The sequence below is a fragment of the Morone saxatilis genome, unplaced genomic scaffold (genome assembly GCF_004916995.1).
Source record: "Morone saxatilis isolate NCDOM2014 unplaced genomic scaffold, NCSU_SB_2.0 Contig8, whole genome shotgun sequence".
Classification (NCBI taxonomy): domain Eukaryota; kingdom Metazoa; phylum Chordata; class Actinopteri; family Moronidae; genus Morone; species Morone saxatilis.
In genome coordinates, this window is record NW_023340257.1 from 17,552,331 (window position 1) to 17,570,308 (window position 17,978).

The window sequence follows — 17,978 nt, forward strand, 5'->3', positions numbered from 1 at the left end:
CAGGGTCAGGATCAGTAGAACAGTGTTGCAATGCATCATCTCGCTCAAAAACTCTTCATCAGGGCGGATGTTCCCAGGCTCGCGGGGCTTGTGCATTTTGGCCTTCCAGTTGTAGGTGAGTGTCTTGTCTGATGGAAGAGGAAACATCTTTTTTTTTTTCTCAACCAAACAACATAAGGAAATATATAGCTCCTTTGAAACAATACAACAGGATAGGCTGCTGCACTTCCTCCTAGAACATAATGAGGACTGTCATACCGCATGAGACACATGTGGTCTGTATGTTCTGTACTAGGATGGAAAGATTGTTGTGGTAATTAATGAAAATGATAATGATGTTCATTTGAATTGTTCTGATAAATGCAGGAGTGGTAACGTGTCTGGTGATGACATTAATATTGCTGTGGATCTATGTGGGAGTCACTGGGCAATGTTGCATACTCGAGTGATAAAGGACGAGAAGGACGGAGGCCATGTTTAGAAGCATCATTATTTATGTACGTTTTTTAAAAAATGCACAGAAGGGAAGAAATGATGACACACACTAAATAATGTGTTCCTGGCTTGTGTTTTATTCTCAATTCAACTTTCCCTGTCCTCTACATGTCGAAAAAAAATAAAAATAAATTCCACAAGCTGTCAGCTGACCGCTATGTGAAGATTTGTGTGAGCTGTTTCTTGCTCACTGTAATTAATTATATCTGTATGTTTACACTGTATGCGACAACTGATTTGTCCTGAACTTTGACCTTTACTCACTTCTTTGCCTTGCCTGCCTGATGTTTGTCCCAAAAACCCAGTATTATTCAGGATGATTCACAGACGGCTCTGAAATTGGGAAGATATTTCTTGTCATTGGACTGCAATTACACAGAGCTCAACTTGTCACCAGCATATAAATAACGTGTGCTTAAATTAAACATTTTACTTTGTAGAATGATGATTCCTTAAGTCTCCTCTGTGCTTCCATACACTGAGTGATGATTGGTAAACATTACAATGGCACCCCTTAGCGGTCAAATAGGTGAAATACTGGCGCACAAGAGCCACGTGGTGGGGTACAATCCACACACAGCGTGTCAACCTAATCACTTACTCACAGCAAGTACCGGTTAACCCCATTTAACAAAGTTGGCATCGACTTTGGGGTGAGTGACTGATCTATGTCTTAAGATAGATTTAATGAGAAAATACTTTTGTCACACAGTGTTTCGCAATCTCCAATTTTCAGCATGAATTAACCACAGCCTCGAATTGCACAACACCATTTTTTAATTTTTTTTTTATTGAAGCTGGGATATAAAACTATAAATCCTTCCAGATCCTCTATTTACTCCATACTTTTTAGAAGCAACTGCAAAACAAACGGACAAAGGGGATATTGTATGGATGCTATATGAGAGGTCATTATATATATATGTATATATATATATACATGACCGGACAAACCATAAGGTTGTATTGGAATATTTTAGGAATATTTGTATATTTATTCTACTGATTCGCAGTGCATTCTAAATTGGCTACTGGGGCCATTTTTTTTTAAAAATCACAATTTCTCTGTTGTGTGCACATATTGCGATTACGCCGCAAAACACACGATGGCGCACAACAGCAACGGGTCAATGTAGTAGCTCATTATTCATCCTGTATTTGTGCAACTTGTTGGAATTCAGTACTTTTCGATACCTAACCGGAGTGTGTATTTACTACATGGGAGCTAGTTAAAATAATATGATCCTGTAGGTTTAACCAGACTCTAACGCCATTATTTTTGTTCATTTCGTGCAACTTTATAAAACTCTTAATGTAAAAGAAAAATGCGCCCCTCCACTTTGATAAACACAAACTCAAGCACAGTACTCCTAGTACCTGAGGTGACTTTCTGTGCATTTGGCAGTGCTGTTGTTTCCCTCTTGCTTCTGTTCCCCTCCCTCTTAATCCTCCACCTCGCCTCCTCTTCCTCCTCCTCCTCCTGATAGAAACTCCTCAGCGCAGGCAGCAGGGCTTCAGAGGCGCGCACTGCTGTATTTCCAGCCGACCGCACACTTCACAGTAACTAACGCTGCGGCTCCAACTCGAGTTTCACAAACTTCATTTGGTTTCGATGCCATGTTGGATTAAGCTCATTAACTTCTGTAAATCGGCCAAAGAAGGTTTGTTTCACGGCAAGCGCAGGTACAATGACCCCATTCTGCTGCACAGCCACTGATTAGAGGTAAGTTGGACACTTTTAAAATTCTAAACAACAAATTAACCTACTGAAAACAACAAATTAACCTACTGAAAACAACAAATTAACCTATTAAAACCCAATTTTCTCGTACAGCTGAATCAGACACTCTCTTTACACCCTGTGGCTTGTTTTATACCTGTTAAATTAGTTATGTTTGTACAAACAAGAGGTCTAGATTAAATAATTTGGGATTTTTTTAAGTGCAACAGAGGATAAAACAATACTTGGTCTCACTGTTTCCATGGTCCTTCGTTTCCCTTTTGGAATATTACAGTGATTGCTCACAGCTAATAATATCTTGTCAGCTTTGTGCTTGTAAGAAGGCCATTTCACCTCAGTGAACATATACAAAAGCATTATCAGCTGTCGTCTCTGGCTTGGCTTCTGTTTTGCGCAATTCAATAACTTTTTCACTCATCTGTTTTTTTAAGTTTCGCTGCCAGTATCTGCACTGAATCCCTGTTAATGAGTAAACTTTGGGAATTTGGTCACTGCACTGACCTCTTTGACACTGATTGGTACTACTCTCTTTTATTTACCTTTCAGGGGTAAGATCAGGGGTTTTCTACAGGGCTGCAGTGTTTGCACTGTGACCTGTAGGTTTAGACGCAGATAGCGAGGAGGACGCAGACACTTAAGGACAATGGATAATGGAAATGATGTGGATCTGTCCAATAAAAACATCACCCCATTGTGGAAACGCCGCACAGACAATTGTATGAGACCCCAGGACTCAAGCAAACCCAAACCGCGACCCCTCAGTTACCACTTAAATGGGGTCATGACGACGGACTTCCCTGTGGAGGACAGAGGAAAGTCTTCGTTAACCTTAAGCCAACCTGCTGAGAAACTGGTCACGCCACCGCGTTGGAGCAAGAACACTGTGGTGTTAAAGCACGTTCTGCACAAACCCTCCAGGAAATCCAGAGTTGTTCGAAGCATCAGCATCGGGCACCTCTCCAATGGACTCTTCTCATTGTCTAAATTTAGGTCTGAGGATAGCAGATCCGCTTCACTGGACAATAGAGTGTATAATGGAGACTGTGACAAGGGGAAAACCAGTAATGGGACAGTATGGCCTGAAAAGCGTCTCCAGGACCCCCAGAAACGTGTGTCCAGTCAGTTCGGTCTGAGCTCACAGAAAGACCAGATAGCATTTGGGACGAGTTCGCCATCGCATGAACCAGTTCCTCTTAACCTCTCTTCTCCTGTCCCGTCTCCATGCAGTCCTAACAACAACAACAACAGCAACTACAACCACCATGAACTGTGCTCCCTTTCATCGGCATCCAGCCCCTCTCCTCCAGCGAGGCGTACCCCCACCCCATCCCACAGCTCCACCTCCAGCATCCCCTCCCTCTCTTCCCTCACCTCCTCAGACCCCCCGACCCCACGCTCCCCGTCGCCAGCTGATGGAGGACAGGCGCTCCACAGACAGTCCTCGTCCTTGCTTGCCTCCTCACAGGACACCAGGCATGCCTCTTCCTCTTCTTCTCTCTCCTCCACCTCACCCTCTCCTTCGCTTTCCCCATCTATCTCTCCCCCTCCCAACGTTGTTCTCAGCACCCACAGCCCTGCTGCCCTAAAGATGGGCACCCAGCAGCTCATTCCCAAGGGTTTAGCATCCGATATTCGGCAGAACAAGGCACCCCCCCCTGGGCAGCAAGGCCAAGGCTTGGCAGGGCTGCTGGGGTTGGATCATTCCAAGAGAGCATTAAAAACCCTCAGCATGGTGGAAACAGGACCCTATTTTTCTACAGGAGGAGGCCACGGTGAGGGGGCAGAGGGGGAAAGTGAGAGTCCAGGGACACTAAGAAGAGGCCTGAGGAGTACGTCTTACAGGAGGGCCGTTGTGAGTGGAGTAGACTTAGAAGTTCCCTCGGTAGATCCAAAGGCCCATCGATTGTCCCAGCCTGTCATCAGAGGACTAGATGGGGATAATTCAGCTTCACCTGTCAGCCCAGTAAGTCCTGGCCTCACTAGCCCTGGAACAGCCAAGCCTGCCAGCCCTGGGATCCCCAAACTTGCCAGCCCTGGAACACCAAAACTTGCCAGCCCTGGGACACCCAAATCTGCCATTTCAAAGCCTACTAGCCCTGGGAAAGATAAGCCTACGAGCTTGGGAAAAAACAAGGTGTGTAAAACTGTTTGTCCTGTTTGTGTTGGGTTCAGAAGGTACATGTTGGGATGCACTCAAGAAACAAACACTGTTGCTCTTGAAGGAAAAGAGTTTAAATCTCCCACAGTATTCAAAAAGCTTCTGTTACTTTCATACATTTTTCATGAGGGAATTAAAAACCAGTCAGTTTCAACTTTTATCTTTAATGTTTTATGATCTGAATTTAACTATTTTGTACATGTTTGAGTTGACTTTCTGTAGGTTATATAGATTATGTACTGGCTCTATTTAACAAGTTTTAGGGGAATTAATGGCAAAAGAAATCAGTTTTAGTTGTCATCTGCAGATTGAGATTTCTTGACTTAGTTAATCCTAATACTTCTGGTGGGTTTAAATTTGATTGTGCACAAAGATTGCTTCGACTCTTCAGCATTGAGGGGGATAAAGTCCAAATTGTAAAATTACCACACAGGCCGAGTATTGTTCAACAAACTGAAACAATTAATGTGCTTGTTGGGAGACATGACGTAATGTGACACTATGCCCACACATACACACTAATATACACAGTGGCTCTGTAATTAGACAGGAGGTCACTAGAAAGGGCACAGACAGGTCATGGACAGGTGACAGAGGTACATAGGCCTGTTTCATTTAAGATTTGTATGTGTAGCTGTTTGGCCCCCTCAGAGTTTGTAGAAGTGATTACATTTGTGTTGTGTTTCTCTTTCAGAGTCCAGATAAGAAGAAAGTTTTGACCATTCAGCGGACGTTTGACAGTGAGGGTGAGAAACGTCTATCTGTTTTGTCTGCACCATAGTTTTACATTAATTTTACTACTACTAAAAAACTTTAACATGAAAATTTATGTTTCAGAGGAGGAGCTGTACCAGAACTACCAGGAGAAGGCCTTGCATAACGACTCAGATGAGGATGCCGATTCCAGAGAACCCAAACCCGATAGCGGCATCGTGCTCCAGTACAGACCTATACGCACCTCCTGGAGTCAGCTCAGTGTGGTCAGACATAATTTTTATATATTTTGTCACCCTTTCTCTACATCCAGCGCACAGACACACATACAGTATACGGGCTAGTGTCCACACTAGTGTTGTGCCTGTGGAGTCTTGGAATGCTAGTGCTCTGAAGAATGCTGTCATATCCAGTTTGGCCACAGTCCATACCCATCCTCCCACTGTTTCTGCCTTCCTCTGCCCTTCACTCTGTTTATCAGGGAGTACAGGAGCATTTCATCTAGAACTCTGGTAGGCAGGGAGGCAGACAGTCAGCCAGACCCACAGGAAGTCTTGGAAGAAGTGCTGGGCCTAATGCCAGTGTGTTGGCAAACTCTACATACTCGTCAGACTGCAAATATGCTTAAAATGTTGCCTCTACAGAGGAGTGTGGTGGCTCTGCATTACGTAATATAGTTAGGGACTGGAACGGAGGGATAGAGGAATACAGAGGAAGGGAATTAGCTTATTTTGTTTTCTTGCTAGGCATTCCCATCTGTTTGTTTACTTGTTGAGGAGGGGAAAACAGGCAAGGGTATAGATGGAGGCAATTAGGATTAGTTCTAAAATTGCTTGGCAAAGAATGATATGCACACAGTCTCTAATGAATGGGAAATTTGATTCAAAGTAGAGAACATTCACAAAGTTCCTCTGGTTGTTTTTGTTCTCGTGTATACCATCAAGGCACAGGGGTGAACTGAGCTGAGACTGACATTCCCAGGACTCTAGCTTTAGAGTCAGTTCTCTTCTTCCATCACAGCTGCTTTACAGCTGTGGTTTCTGTTAGCGTGAATGTGCTTGGCCAGACAGTAAATTACGTAAAACCACACGATACTCCCTAAACTTTCAAATTTCGTAAGAAATGCTGGCACGACACTGGTGTGATAGGAAATTAGTTTAGTTCAAGTTAAAGCCAAGAACCAGATACACAAGTTGTCATCATGTGAGTCTCGCCTTTCCAACTAGTCTCCTCTGCCTCAGCTCCTCCCTTCACTTACCGTCCCTGTAGTGTCTTTCGTTATTTAGATTTACATGAAATGTCACACCCCAGCATTTTCATTCAGGAATCATTACCTGGAGCTGTTTTGGAAGATACCTTCTCCAATGGCCCTTAAGTGGCCTGAAGATTTGTTTATTTTGTTGTGCTTCAAACAAGTAAACATAGATTTGAGCATCCAAAAATAACTTATAATTCACTATTGAATAATACACAATTTCCTTTTTGATTTTGATTCAGTTACACCCAGTGAAACAGGATAAAGTTCACTTGGCATGACAGGGCATATAGTTGCTAGCACACTAAAACCTTACAGCCTTACTTTGATAGCTGGTTTTGCTGATATAGAGTGTTAAAGGTTTGACAGAAGGGAAAGTAAGAGCAAGTGATGAAGTGTATGTACAGTATGTGTGAAAGGAATAGAAAGAACCACTAGAGATGTTTGGTCTGCAGGTGTGTTTGTTCTCAGTGTTTGCTGAGGGCTGCCAGGCAGATACTAGAGACAGGGAAAGCTTGTACGGGAGCAGTATCACTTCTTTGTACACCAAAACAGGATGAGAAGCTATTGGAAGTAAGGAAAGATGGCCTCCCCTGATTTCTGCCTGCATGTGTGATGTGGGAAACTATAAAGTGAACATGCCCAAGGTTGTGTTGGTTATGTGGTGACACATGAGACGGTTGCATGTTTTTTTTGTTTAACCTTACCTTCAGTTTGACAAAGCCACAGGCTTATTAATTCAATAGAACTCCACACCCAGTCCATTCCAAAAGATTGCTTTGTTTCAGTCGAATTCAAATATCTCTTGACTAGATCTCGCCAGCCGCATACCAACATGCACATGGGCTTTCCCTTTCCTTAACCGTATTTCTTCGACCATAGCCTTATCACTTTCGGCAGCACAGCCCATTTTATCTTTAGAGGTTTTTGGATACAACAAAATTTCTATTTCTACACCTCTTCATCCAGAAGATCTTTCTTTTCTGATTTTATACAACAACTTCAATGGCTCTCTATTCAGCACGGTATGCAAAGTGCTCCTTTCTCTGTGTCAACACACACACACACACACACACACACACACGCTATAAATGCAAACAAAAAAACCTTGTCAGTGTAGTCAAACAAGTGTGACTTTGTATTTTAAATCTTTACATGACTTTGAAATTGTTCTTCTCATTTTCCCCTACAAATTGTGTTTTCTGTTTAGGTAAAGAAAAGGGGTCTCTCTGACCGGATGAGTCAGGAGGAACGCAAAAGACAAGAGGTAGGAATGATATTTTTCATTTTGTTTGGTTCAGAGTGAGAATGATCCAATTGTTGGCTCCATGTACGCTTTAACTGAAGCACTCAAAGTCACAAATGGATGTAAATAAACCAAATATTGTGGGGACAAAAAAAAGAACACAAACATGGGAACCCTCTTTTAAGTCTCTCCCTTCTTACTCTCTTGGTCTCTCCTGTCCCCTCCCTGTTGCTCTCTGTTGTCCTTTTTTAGTCCATTTTTGAGGTGATCTCGTCGGAGCACTCTTACCTGCACAGTCTGGAGATCCTGATCCGCATGTTCAAGAACTCCGCAGAGCTCAGCGAGGCCATGACGAAGACTGAACACCACCACCTCTTCTCCAACATCACCGACGTCTGTGAGGCTAGCAAAAAGTGAGTGGTTGTGTTGTTGTGTAACTTCTGTAGACAGAATTATCATCTGGTTGTTATTTTTAGGTTGATCTTACATGTTCCCTAAAAGTCTCCAGTGTTTGTGGTTTCTGGTTTTTGCTAATGAGCTATGTAATTTTTCTTATTTAACAGCACTTAACAGTTGGTAGACCGCACTCACTTCAAGTGAGGTGTGTCGGTAAACACTATTTACTGTATGGTGATACCATTCTTTCAGCCTGATGTTTCTACCTTGTCAGAGTTGTTTTCATTGTGTATGTGAGGTTACTTGCTGATAGACAGAAAACAGAGCTTGGGAATAAGCGAGAGGCAAATTGAGTAAAACAATAAAGAACAAAAAGAACAATTTAGCTTAATTATAGTTGCATTTATCAACATTAACATTCCTTGCTGCTTGGCTCAAAAGCAGACTGAATGTGTATGTGTGTTTAAGAACAATGCAATGGCCAAAATTTGCTGCTATGAGCCCTCTGAGTTTACCTGTCCATCATGATTTATAGTGCATGCGTGTGGACTGTTTAATGACATTCATGGCCAGGTAACCATGAACTGCCAAGGATCCCGTAAACCGATGGAAACACTCGTGCATGAGAGGCCATGAAAGTTGAGACTGATGAAAACTGTGTGTGCTGCCTCAGCAGTAACTGTGTAGCACCGGGCTCCATTATTTCTGCAAATGATTGACAGACGGATTTCAGACCCCATATGTTGTTTGTTAGGTTAATATGTGTCGTGTGTTTCTTTTTTTAGATTACTGCTCAGTATGATAATGGCCTCAAGTGCGACTATGATATAGGTGTTGAGTTTTGTGTATTTCTCAGTGTTGATTATGATATCCGTCTTAAATGCTAGTCTGGAACTTATCTTAACCAGGGGGCTCGCTGGAAGCTCTGGTTTAAAAGAACTTAAGTGTGAAATGAAGATAGCATTAGTCTTGCTGTTGGGCAGAGCTGACAAATGTAAGCGTGAAAAACCTTTTTATGACCGTTTAGTAGTTTCTGTCTGTTATAGTGAAGGTGTGTGTGTGTGTGTGCATATGTGCAGAGCATTCACTGCCTCCCTTGTGCAACTGTTCATGACATTTGCTTAAGGATTCCATGTCAGGATTGCAGCCCCCTCCCCAGAGACAAAGATTTCCCCATTGCATGCAGTATACCATCTACATGTACATTTCCATTATTAGGAAGGAAAAACAGCTTATACAAATATTACTCCTTACTTTCTACAGCTTATTAGGCACATGTGGATTGACATGAACAGTATTTGTACATTTATTTACACCTCATTGCCACTTTTCATGAATGGTGGTATCTGAAAATCCCTCAAAAACTCCTTCCGGTGTTCAGACGTGCTGCAACCCATCTCACTCCCCTTTCTCATTCCTTACACAGGCCACACACATTAATGTGATACTTTACCCTTCCCACCCAAATACTGAGACCTGCATAGCTCCAGGGAAGAGAGTGGGGGGCAGAGCGACTGCAGCTCTTAAGATAAAAATTGGCCTGTAGCACAGGTTAGACAAGATGTTTTACTTTTACTTTTGAGCTTTGAGTTTAGCCTCTCAAAGAAAACAGCAGAAATATCACTCCACCTGTGTGCTCCTGTGTAGTTTGTGTGTGATAGTCAGTGGGAGGGCTGCTGAGTATTTTAAATGCTGGAGTTGATTGATACAAATGATTGTATTTCATTTGAAGCCTCAGGATGACATACCTTATTCATAACCATAACATACTTTATCATAACACAGAGTCAAACGAAATGAAGTTTTCCATTTTTTTCATCATCCTGATTGAACTCCCCTCTCTTGCCTCTTGACAACAGGCTGTTATATGGGTCAGTACGTTTTGCCCCAGGAGGGAGTGCAGCCTGAACTTGAGCAGCCTTGACCTGTTAAAGCCCGGAATACACCGTTAGGACATGGGCCACAGGGCAGGGCAACGTGTGTGTGTGTGTGTGTGTATTGTTATTCTGTGCGGTCATGCCCTTATTAGAAAGGGTATGGAGTAGTTAGGGAGGGGGCTAGGTGGGGGCACTAGAGGTGCTTTTGCAGATGAGCTCAAACACAGTCCAACCGGTCATGGTCAGCGTCCTGTGTCTGTGGGACAGCTTCCTGTTTGTCACCTTGGATCATGCATGCAAAAACACTTATTCTCCTGAAGCTGGCCATGTGGTGTGCCGTTAAACCGGCCATCTGGTGGTGCTCAGGAAGAGGAAAAGCCTCTGTGTTATGGTTAATGGTAGGCTATGTCTATTTTAAGAGGTGGGGAGTTCCTTTTGTGTGATCTTACAGCGGGTTTAGACGAAAGGTGTTGGCGTTGCTTCCTGCCTTCCTGACTTTGTATCTGTCATTGTATCCTATATTTTCCCCAGTGAAGGATGACTCGTGATTTGACGTGTCTGACTCAAGCTGTTGCCATGTACGTTGTAAATCCCTGACATACTAACCCTTATTCATCATGTGTTAAGGTTTTTTAAGGAATTGGAGGAAAGACACCAGCAGAACATAGTGATCGACGACATCAGCGACATCGTTTGCAAGCACTCCCTGTCCAACTTTGATCCCTACGTCACATATTGCTCCAATGAGGTCTACCAGCAGAGAACCCTGCAGAGGCTGGTGTGAGTGACCGAGCCGACACACAAACAGTTCTTATCATATCTCACATGGATTTGATCCAACATGAGTGTCCTGACACTTTGAATCAGGGAGTTTCACTCATTTTTTTCCCTCTTTTTTTTTCTCTCTCTGTCTCTGTGAACACCCTATCTCCCTCCGTCCTCTCGTGCAGGTCCAAGAATCCAGTTTTCAAGGAGGTGCTGACCAGGATAGAGGGCCACCCAGACTGCAGGAACCTCCCCATGATCTCCTTCCTCATCCTGCCCATGCAGAGGATCACTCGCCTGCCCCTGCTCATGGATGTGAGTGCACTGAAGACATACAGTAGCATGAGCTTTGGAATGACAAGACTTTCACTCTTATGCAACAGTTTGTTTATTCATACTGCCGTGACTCATTCCACATGGGGTGTGTTCTGACCTCAAAGATGTTTGTGTGACCTTACATAATCCCTAATAATCTTAACTGATTAAACTTCTCTTTCTTCCTTTTAATGTTTTTATTTCTTCTTTAGTTTCCTTTGGCACCATGTTATTCTGTCCCTACTGTGCCTCCCTCTCTTCCTCTCTCTTGCTCAATTTTCATCCTCTTCTCTCCCGTCTTCTGTCAGTGTCTCCTTAGAGACTCTGAGGTTTATGCTTGTACACTCAGAAGCTTTTGGATCATGAGAAAGTTTGGTTTCCTTCCACTTCCCACAGCTTTCTTTAGGCATCAATATCTTCTTACTTTTATACTCTTTTGATAGAGTGTGCAATGAATTGGTTTTTGTTCATGGTTTTTGTTTTTGTTCATGGACGTGTTTTATGTGGGTTTTTTACGTTCTAAATTAGCGTAACCGATTTACACCCTGTCTCCTTTTGTTGCAGACAATTTGTCAGAAGACACCTAAAGACTCGGCACAATATGAAGACTGTAAGAAGGCTTTACAAGGAGTCAGCAAGGTGTGTGGGTTTAAGGAATTAACCAGAAATGTTATACACAGTTATTCTGGATTTTATAATTTTTTAACCACCCATACATATCTTTACTATTTCTGTATATGTAGTATAGGGATGCAATGCCTTAGGAGACTTGCCTTTTAGACATAGGAGCATAGGATCAAGCTGGCAGGCAATCACTTCCTATTTAATGCTGAATTTAGGTGAAAAATCTTCTGCAAAAATACAATAAAAACAGTTAATTTCCAACATTTCTTGTGCTTAATCATTTTGAGCACATCAGTCAAGGAATGCTTTAACTATCGTCATAGCCTGATATTTTACTATAAATAGATACAAGTTGAAAAGAAGAAATAATCTGTACTTTGTAATTAACAGACCCTTTGTGTATGTATGTGAATGCGTTTGTGTGAACAGGTGGTAAGGAAGTGTAATGAAGGAGCTCGCACAATGGAGAGAACAGAGATGATGTATACTATCAACTCTCAGTTGGAGTTCAAGATCAAGGTATGGATATGGCATAAAATATTAAATTTTTTTACACACTTGCAACATGGATTTCTTTTGAAAACACCTGGTTAACAACGGACATGAACAAGCTTTAAGTAATAGTCCGAAATATTGGGAAATGTGCTTTTTCACTTTCTTGCTGAGAGTTAGTTAGTAAATATGTGCTGTAAATATCAAGCTACAGCCAGCAGCCAGTTAGCTTAGCATAAAGTTCTGAAACTGGACGAAACAACTAACCAAAATCCACCAACCCACACATCTAAAGCTCACCTATTAAAGGTATCCTGCAGAGATTTTGACCTCTAGTAGCGCTGTGGAGCAGATTTCTTTATGAGTGTCTACTCGTTTTGTTCTTTTGGTGCATGCGCATGCAATGACGCAAAACACGTTCGTGCCATTGGCTTCATGTTATGCTTTATGTGACATTCTTAACACTAACCAATCCCTCTTCTCGTGCCTAAACTTAACCAATCAAACCAATGAAGGCAATGAGTGCTAGCCAATCAGAAGCAGACCACCCTTAGGAAAAAGGTTTGCCTATGGGGATAGGTATATAGAGGTTAGTGTAGATGCTGCTAGCATCAATTATATAAGAACTAGACAGTATTTCTTCATTGAAAGAAGAGTAAAGAATGGCACAGAAGGCAGATGGTTCATACAGTTACTTGCCCTTTCCAAACATTTTCCAATGACTTTCCAAATGGTTCTGTGTTACAAACCATCTGGCATCCAGCACGTTGTCTTTTATGGCAGTATGTGTCTGACTGTTTCTTAACCTGGAGTCAATGTGTGCAGAAAATTGTCAGAGAAGATAATGCTAGGTGAATTTTAGCTGTATTAGCCTGTTTTCAATCTTTAAGCTAAGCTAACCGGCTACTGGCTGTAGCTTTATATGTATTGTGTGGTATCAATCTTCTCATCTAACTCTCTGCAATAAAGTAAATAGGAGTTTTTCCCCAAAATGTTAAACTATTTCTTTAAATGTGTATTTATTAATTAAGGTAGTATTATGTAGAACATGGCTTTGTGCAGTTATTCACTGACATGTACGCACATGCAGACACAGCAATACAAAGAGCACACCAGCGTCACTCACTTGGCCAGTATCTATACACATAATGCACACAAGGCTTGGCAGGCTCAAGTGTGTCTAAGTAGTGTGGGAAATAGCTGTTGGCACATTTGGGATTCACAGATGTCTAGCGAACATATTCTCAGTCTGCATAGCCAGCTGTTCACACATGCATGTACACAACTTGTGATTTAGCATTTCCTGACAGCCACAACATTACAGACATTTTAAAAATACATTATTTGATAGATTTATTGACTTTTCCTGTTATCACATAATTCTTCTTCTCTTCCACCAGCCTTTCCCGCTGGTCTCATCCTCCAGGTGGATGGTAAAGAGAGGAGAGCTGACTGCGTTTGTGGAAGACAACGGCATCTTCCTCAAGCGGACGTCGCGGCAACAGGTGTATTTCTTCCTCTTCAATGACGTCCTCATCGTCACCAGGAAGAAGAGGTGAGTGTGTGCGAGACCGCAGAGAACCGCTGGTACAGTACAGGCCGCGTCTGTGTTTGATTTGGCTGGTGTGAGTGTGGCCTTGGTGTGCAGGCTTAGCTCATAACTCACCTGTTCTGACATGTTGAGGGTGAAAGTGTAACCAAGAGCCTTGGCTTTCACTGTGTGTGAGTGTATGAACTGCATGCGATGATGACCCTGAGGGTGGTTAATATTGTCCTCTCCATCCGTTTTAACTTGCCCTGGGAAATTAGCCTGTTTAGATGAAGGACAGTTGTTGAAGTCCACACTGAATTGAAAGCAAAACAATTCAAATACAGGAAAGAGAACAGAAACAATAGCTTCACGGTCATTATCAGCAGGTGTGACCAAGAATTTTAAAATATCGAGAGAGACTTGACACCCGCAGATGCATGGTACAATCAGACTGATCTTCCACGCTGCCCCCACAACTTAATCGCTTTGTTTATTAAGCTGAACAGGTGCAGTTACCTGAAACTGCTGCGACTTGGCATTATGAACCTGAGCCTGTTTTTCGGAATGTTTCAACATGTCCTGATACTATGAATCATCTGGAGCTAGTAGACCTGCATATTGTCAGCCCTGTCAGTGAGTCTGCTTTCCCCTCCTCTGTTTCCTCTAGTTTTAGAGAACACCATGAAGAGAGCCATAAAGAGGACTTCCTTGAAATGATGTGGTTTTCATTTGCGTGTGTATAGTGTGGGTGCACATGCACAAGTGTCTCTATTTTTGCCAAAAAACAAAATCCCTTCCCGTCCATCTCCCTCTGTGTCTGGAACTGATTTTACCGCCACTCAGAATAAGAATTCCTTAGAATCATTAAAAAAAGAGAAAGAAAAGAAACATACCATATGATATTTTTCTGGGAATCTGATCCGGGACGGCAGACTCCAACAGTGCGTGGTGTCAGGCCTGTGTTTGGAAGAGGGATTTGGGAAAGGGAGTGCTCCGGAATCAGAGTGTGTATTTGTGCGTGTGTGTGCGTTTGAATGGGAGAAGCTGTTATAATATTGGTTTGTACCGCGGGGAGCGCTGGAGCCCTGCTGTGGCACGCTACTCAACTGCACTCCATCTGCAATAATCAAAACACAAACACACCAGGGGTACACAAGGCTAGCCAGGCACAGCCAGGTCACAAACCCTCCTAGACATAATGGTATAATAGCTTTTTCCCTGCCATTATGACTTGGAGAGTGTGGGGGGACAGCTTACAAGCAGCTAACTGCACTTTGTTGCCAAATGCAATAATTCTGTGTGCTTGAATCCTTCTGGCTTCATTTTTCATGAGCTTACGTTTCTAGGAATACCATGAACACCAGAAGGAAGGGGGTAAGAAGGTCAAAAAGCCACAGCACTTACACAGTAAAGAGAAAACATACCTATGACTTCAGAATGTCTTCAGTTTAAATCTCACGTCAGATCTGTGTTGGTTCGGCTTTGGAAATTTTTTAGGAATAAAGGTTATAAATCTGAGTGATCTACAAAATTAATTGGCAATTTTTCTCCAATGTGAGGATTTATTGCTAATCTGTGTTTTTATAGTTCTGTAAATCGTATATCTTTGAGTTTTGGACTGTTGGTCGGACAGAACAAGCTTGTTAGTTGCAGCCCTAAAGCCCGACATATACTTGCTGCTTAACCACACATCTGTGTTGCGGATGCGTTGTGTTTATTTCTTAGGTTGTGCTCAACCAACCGCCCAAATGGATGCAGGATACGTAATGGAGCCATCATGCATACTCGAACGTGTAGTTAAAAGCAAGTGTATCTCAGGGTACATATCACAGATCATGCTTAACTGGGTTATTTGTCTCTTGCTGCTCACACATTTTTCACGTCTTTTTCTTTATCTGATGTTTGATTTGAATCAATCTGTTGTTGAGCACAACCAGGTTTCAAGTGATGTTTCCTGCTTGATCAAAAGTGGATTGCTTCCTTCATAGTGTTTCACAATGTTGTTCACGTGTAAAATGACAGAAAGAGTTTAAAAGAATGAATAAAGAGAGCTAGAGAGAGAAGTTTAAACCCTGGTGTGAAAGTCGGATTGTCGTTTTGGGAAAGTTACAGAAATTATCAAACCAATTATATTCAGTAAAGTTCATTCGAGCTGATGGGAACATGCATGTTTGAGCCAAATTTCATGGCAATCCATCCAATTGTTGTTGAGCTATTTCAGTCTGGACCAAAGTAGTGGGCCGACCAACTGTCTGGTGATCGTACCAATCTACAGTGTCTCAGTTAATGGGGGTTGGATGCTTTTCTCGTTATTACAGCATTTCTTTTATGGTTGAAGCTGATAAGACAGGCCAGTTTTCATGTTTAAGCCTTGCCTAGAGCAGTTTCACAGACATATCACTGGTGTAGAGCCAGAGAGAGGAGCTGCACACGCCAACAGAACGGCAGAAAAGTGGGTAATGATGGAGGAACAGACACAAACAGAAAGGAAGAGAGGGAAAACGGCGGGTGGTTGGATGCCTGTCAGTTGATGTGCTTTGTTCCAGGGTCAGATACCTCCTTGTGTTTATTGAGTTATCCATCTCCTCTCCTCCATGGGGATTCACAGTCTAGTTAGACTCGGACACAAAGGCAGCTCAACACAGACACGTGGCTCAGAGTATCTGAGTGTGTGGAGGTGGTGGTGACACGACGATGACATCAGAGGGGTGACCATCATAAAGCAGGAAACAACACAGTGTGTCAGTTCCCAGAAAGAAGAAGAGTGCTGGGAACTGGATATGTTGAAATTACATATATTACATATTTGCCTCTCCTTCATCTGCTGCACAGATGTTGCACAATTGCTTTTGTCTGTCTCTCATAAGTCCCTTACGCTGATGGTTGCACATAGAACAAAAATCCTGTTACATTATTCAAGACTCTGCAGCACATGATTCAATGATGCATAACTGTTATAGCAGCCCTGTCACCTAGGAATTATGTTTATATACAAACTAATCTGAAATAAAATGTTGACAACGTATTTCATTGGTTTTATGCCAAAATTATCTTGGGATACAATCCACTCGTAGTGACTACAGCATTGTTCAAGCAGTGACTCGAGACATAAGATTCTTTTATAAACATTAAGTTAACCAATGTGCCTTTGTACTCTGGCTGCAAACCTCAGACCCTGGTGTGACAGTCCTGCACTGTGTACGCCCGCCATCCACCGTGTTACATAAATATAATCCTGGTAGGTTGTCACTACAATGTAATACAATTCAGTGATATACAAATGTAATTTCTAGGAGACAGGGTTAGTTACATACTGACAGAGATAAAGCTGCATGTGCCAAAGCTCTCACAGACACACACACACACACACATACACACACCAGCTCAGCCACCCAGATACTACATTTTCATAGTAGTTGTAGTAGTTACTTTTCTGCTACTCTCCCACAAAATTGGTAATTGCGTCTTTTCTCCCCAAATATCCGACTTCACATGTTCTGTGTGGATGTCAGGGTAATCACAGCTGGGCTTCAGTCTAACAGGGTTTTCTCTGCAGCCTAATCTATAAGAGTTACATACTAAATATAATGCACACATGGCTCAAATTAATAAAACTAAATCTTTTGTCATTTAGAGAAATATTTTTTTATCTGAGGGTCTTCTGTTGCCCCTGACCGCTATTTCCCCCAAGGATCTGTCACATTTCATCCACCATATATCATATGCTGCTGTCCTCCATTACAATCCAGGTTTGTTTGTTAAAATCAAAGTAATGTTAGTTTCCTCCACGATCGCAACATAAATCCAAGGATGTGATTGGACTGTTGGATTTCAAATCAGTAGGACGTGACAACAGGAGTCATGTTTTAACTAAAGTAACTGTAAATGGAATTAGTTACACTACGTGTTAATATTTACATATTCTTTTAAAACCTATTTGCTTTTCCAAAATAGTGGTATATGAATGTAATGTAAAGGTGACAGGGTTGACACACACACACACACGCACACACACACACACACACGCAACACACTCATTCCAGACATGTAAGTGCGTGCTTATAAAATGACATTTACATATTCCATGAGTCCTGAATGTGAAACATCAGCAGTGTTATCTAAGAGTGTCACACACACACACACACACAACACACACACTACAATAGATGAAATACCTATAGTTGGTATTTGCCCAGGCAGTAGCATGTCAGCATGTTTGTCTGTGTGTGTGTGTGTGGAGTAGTAAATGTGAGGTATGTAATGAATAATGAATTTAGGTGAATTTAGGTCACGCGGCCAACTGGGAGAGACAAACTGGGAATAGCTCTTTCTTTCCTCGTCTTCATGTGTCTCATTGTGTGTGTGTGTG

The 17,978-nt window shown here is 42.2% G+C and overlaps 1 protein-coding gene across 1 annotated transcript in view; it reads left to right on the plus strand.

The window, feature by feature from the left end:
• Positions 1-1,982: 1,982 nt before the first annotated feature.
• LOC118341445 (rho guanine nucleotide exchange factor 26-like) overlaps positions 1,983-17,978 on the plus strand; it is a gene marked incomplete at its 5' end in the record, with an annotated part of 29,728 nt that continues 13,732 nt past the window's right edge. The window contains 11 exon segments of the mRNA XM_035679691.1: positions 1,983-2,218; positions 2,783-4,370; positions 5,089-5,140; positions 5,232-5,374; positions 7,574-7,630; positions 7,862-8,022; positions 10,510-10,662; positions 10,833-10,962; positions 11,527-11,601; positions 12,016-12,105; positions 13,479-13,633. Of these exon segments, the coding sequence (XP_035535584.1) occupies positions 2,880-4,370; positions 5,089-5,140; positions 5,232-5,374; positions 7,574-7,630; positions 7,862-8,022; positions 10,510-10,662; positions 10,833-10,962; positions 11,527-11,601; positions 12,016-12,105; positions 13,479-13,633 (2,507 nt within the window).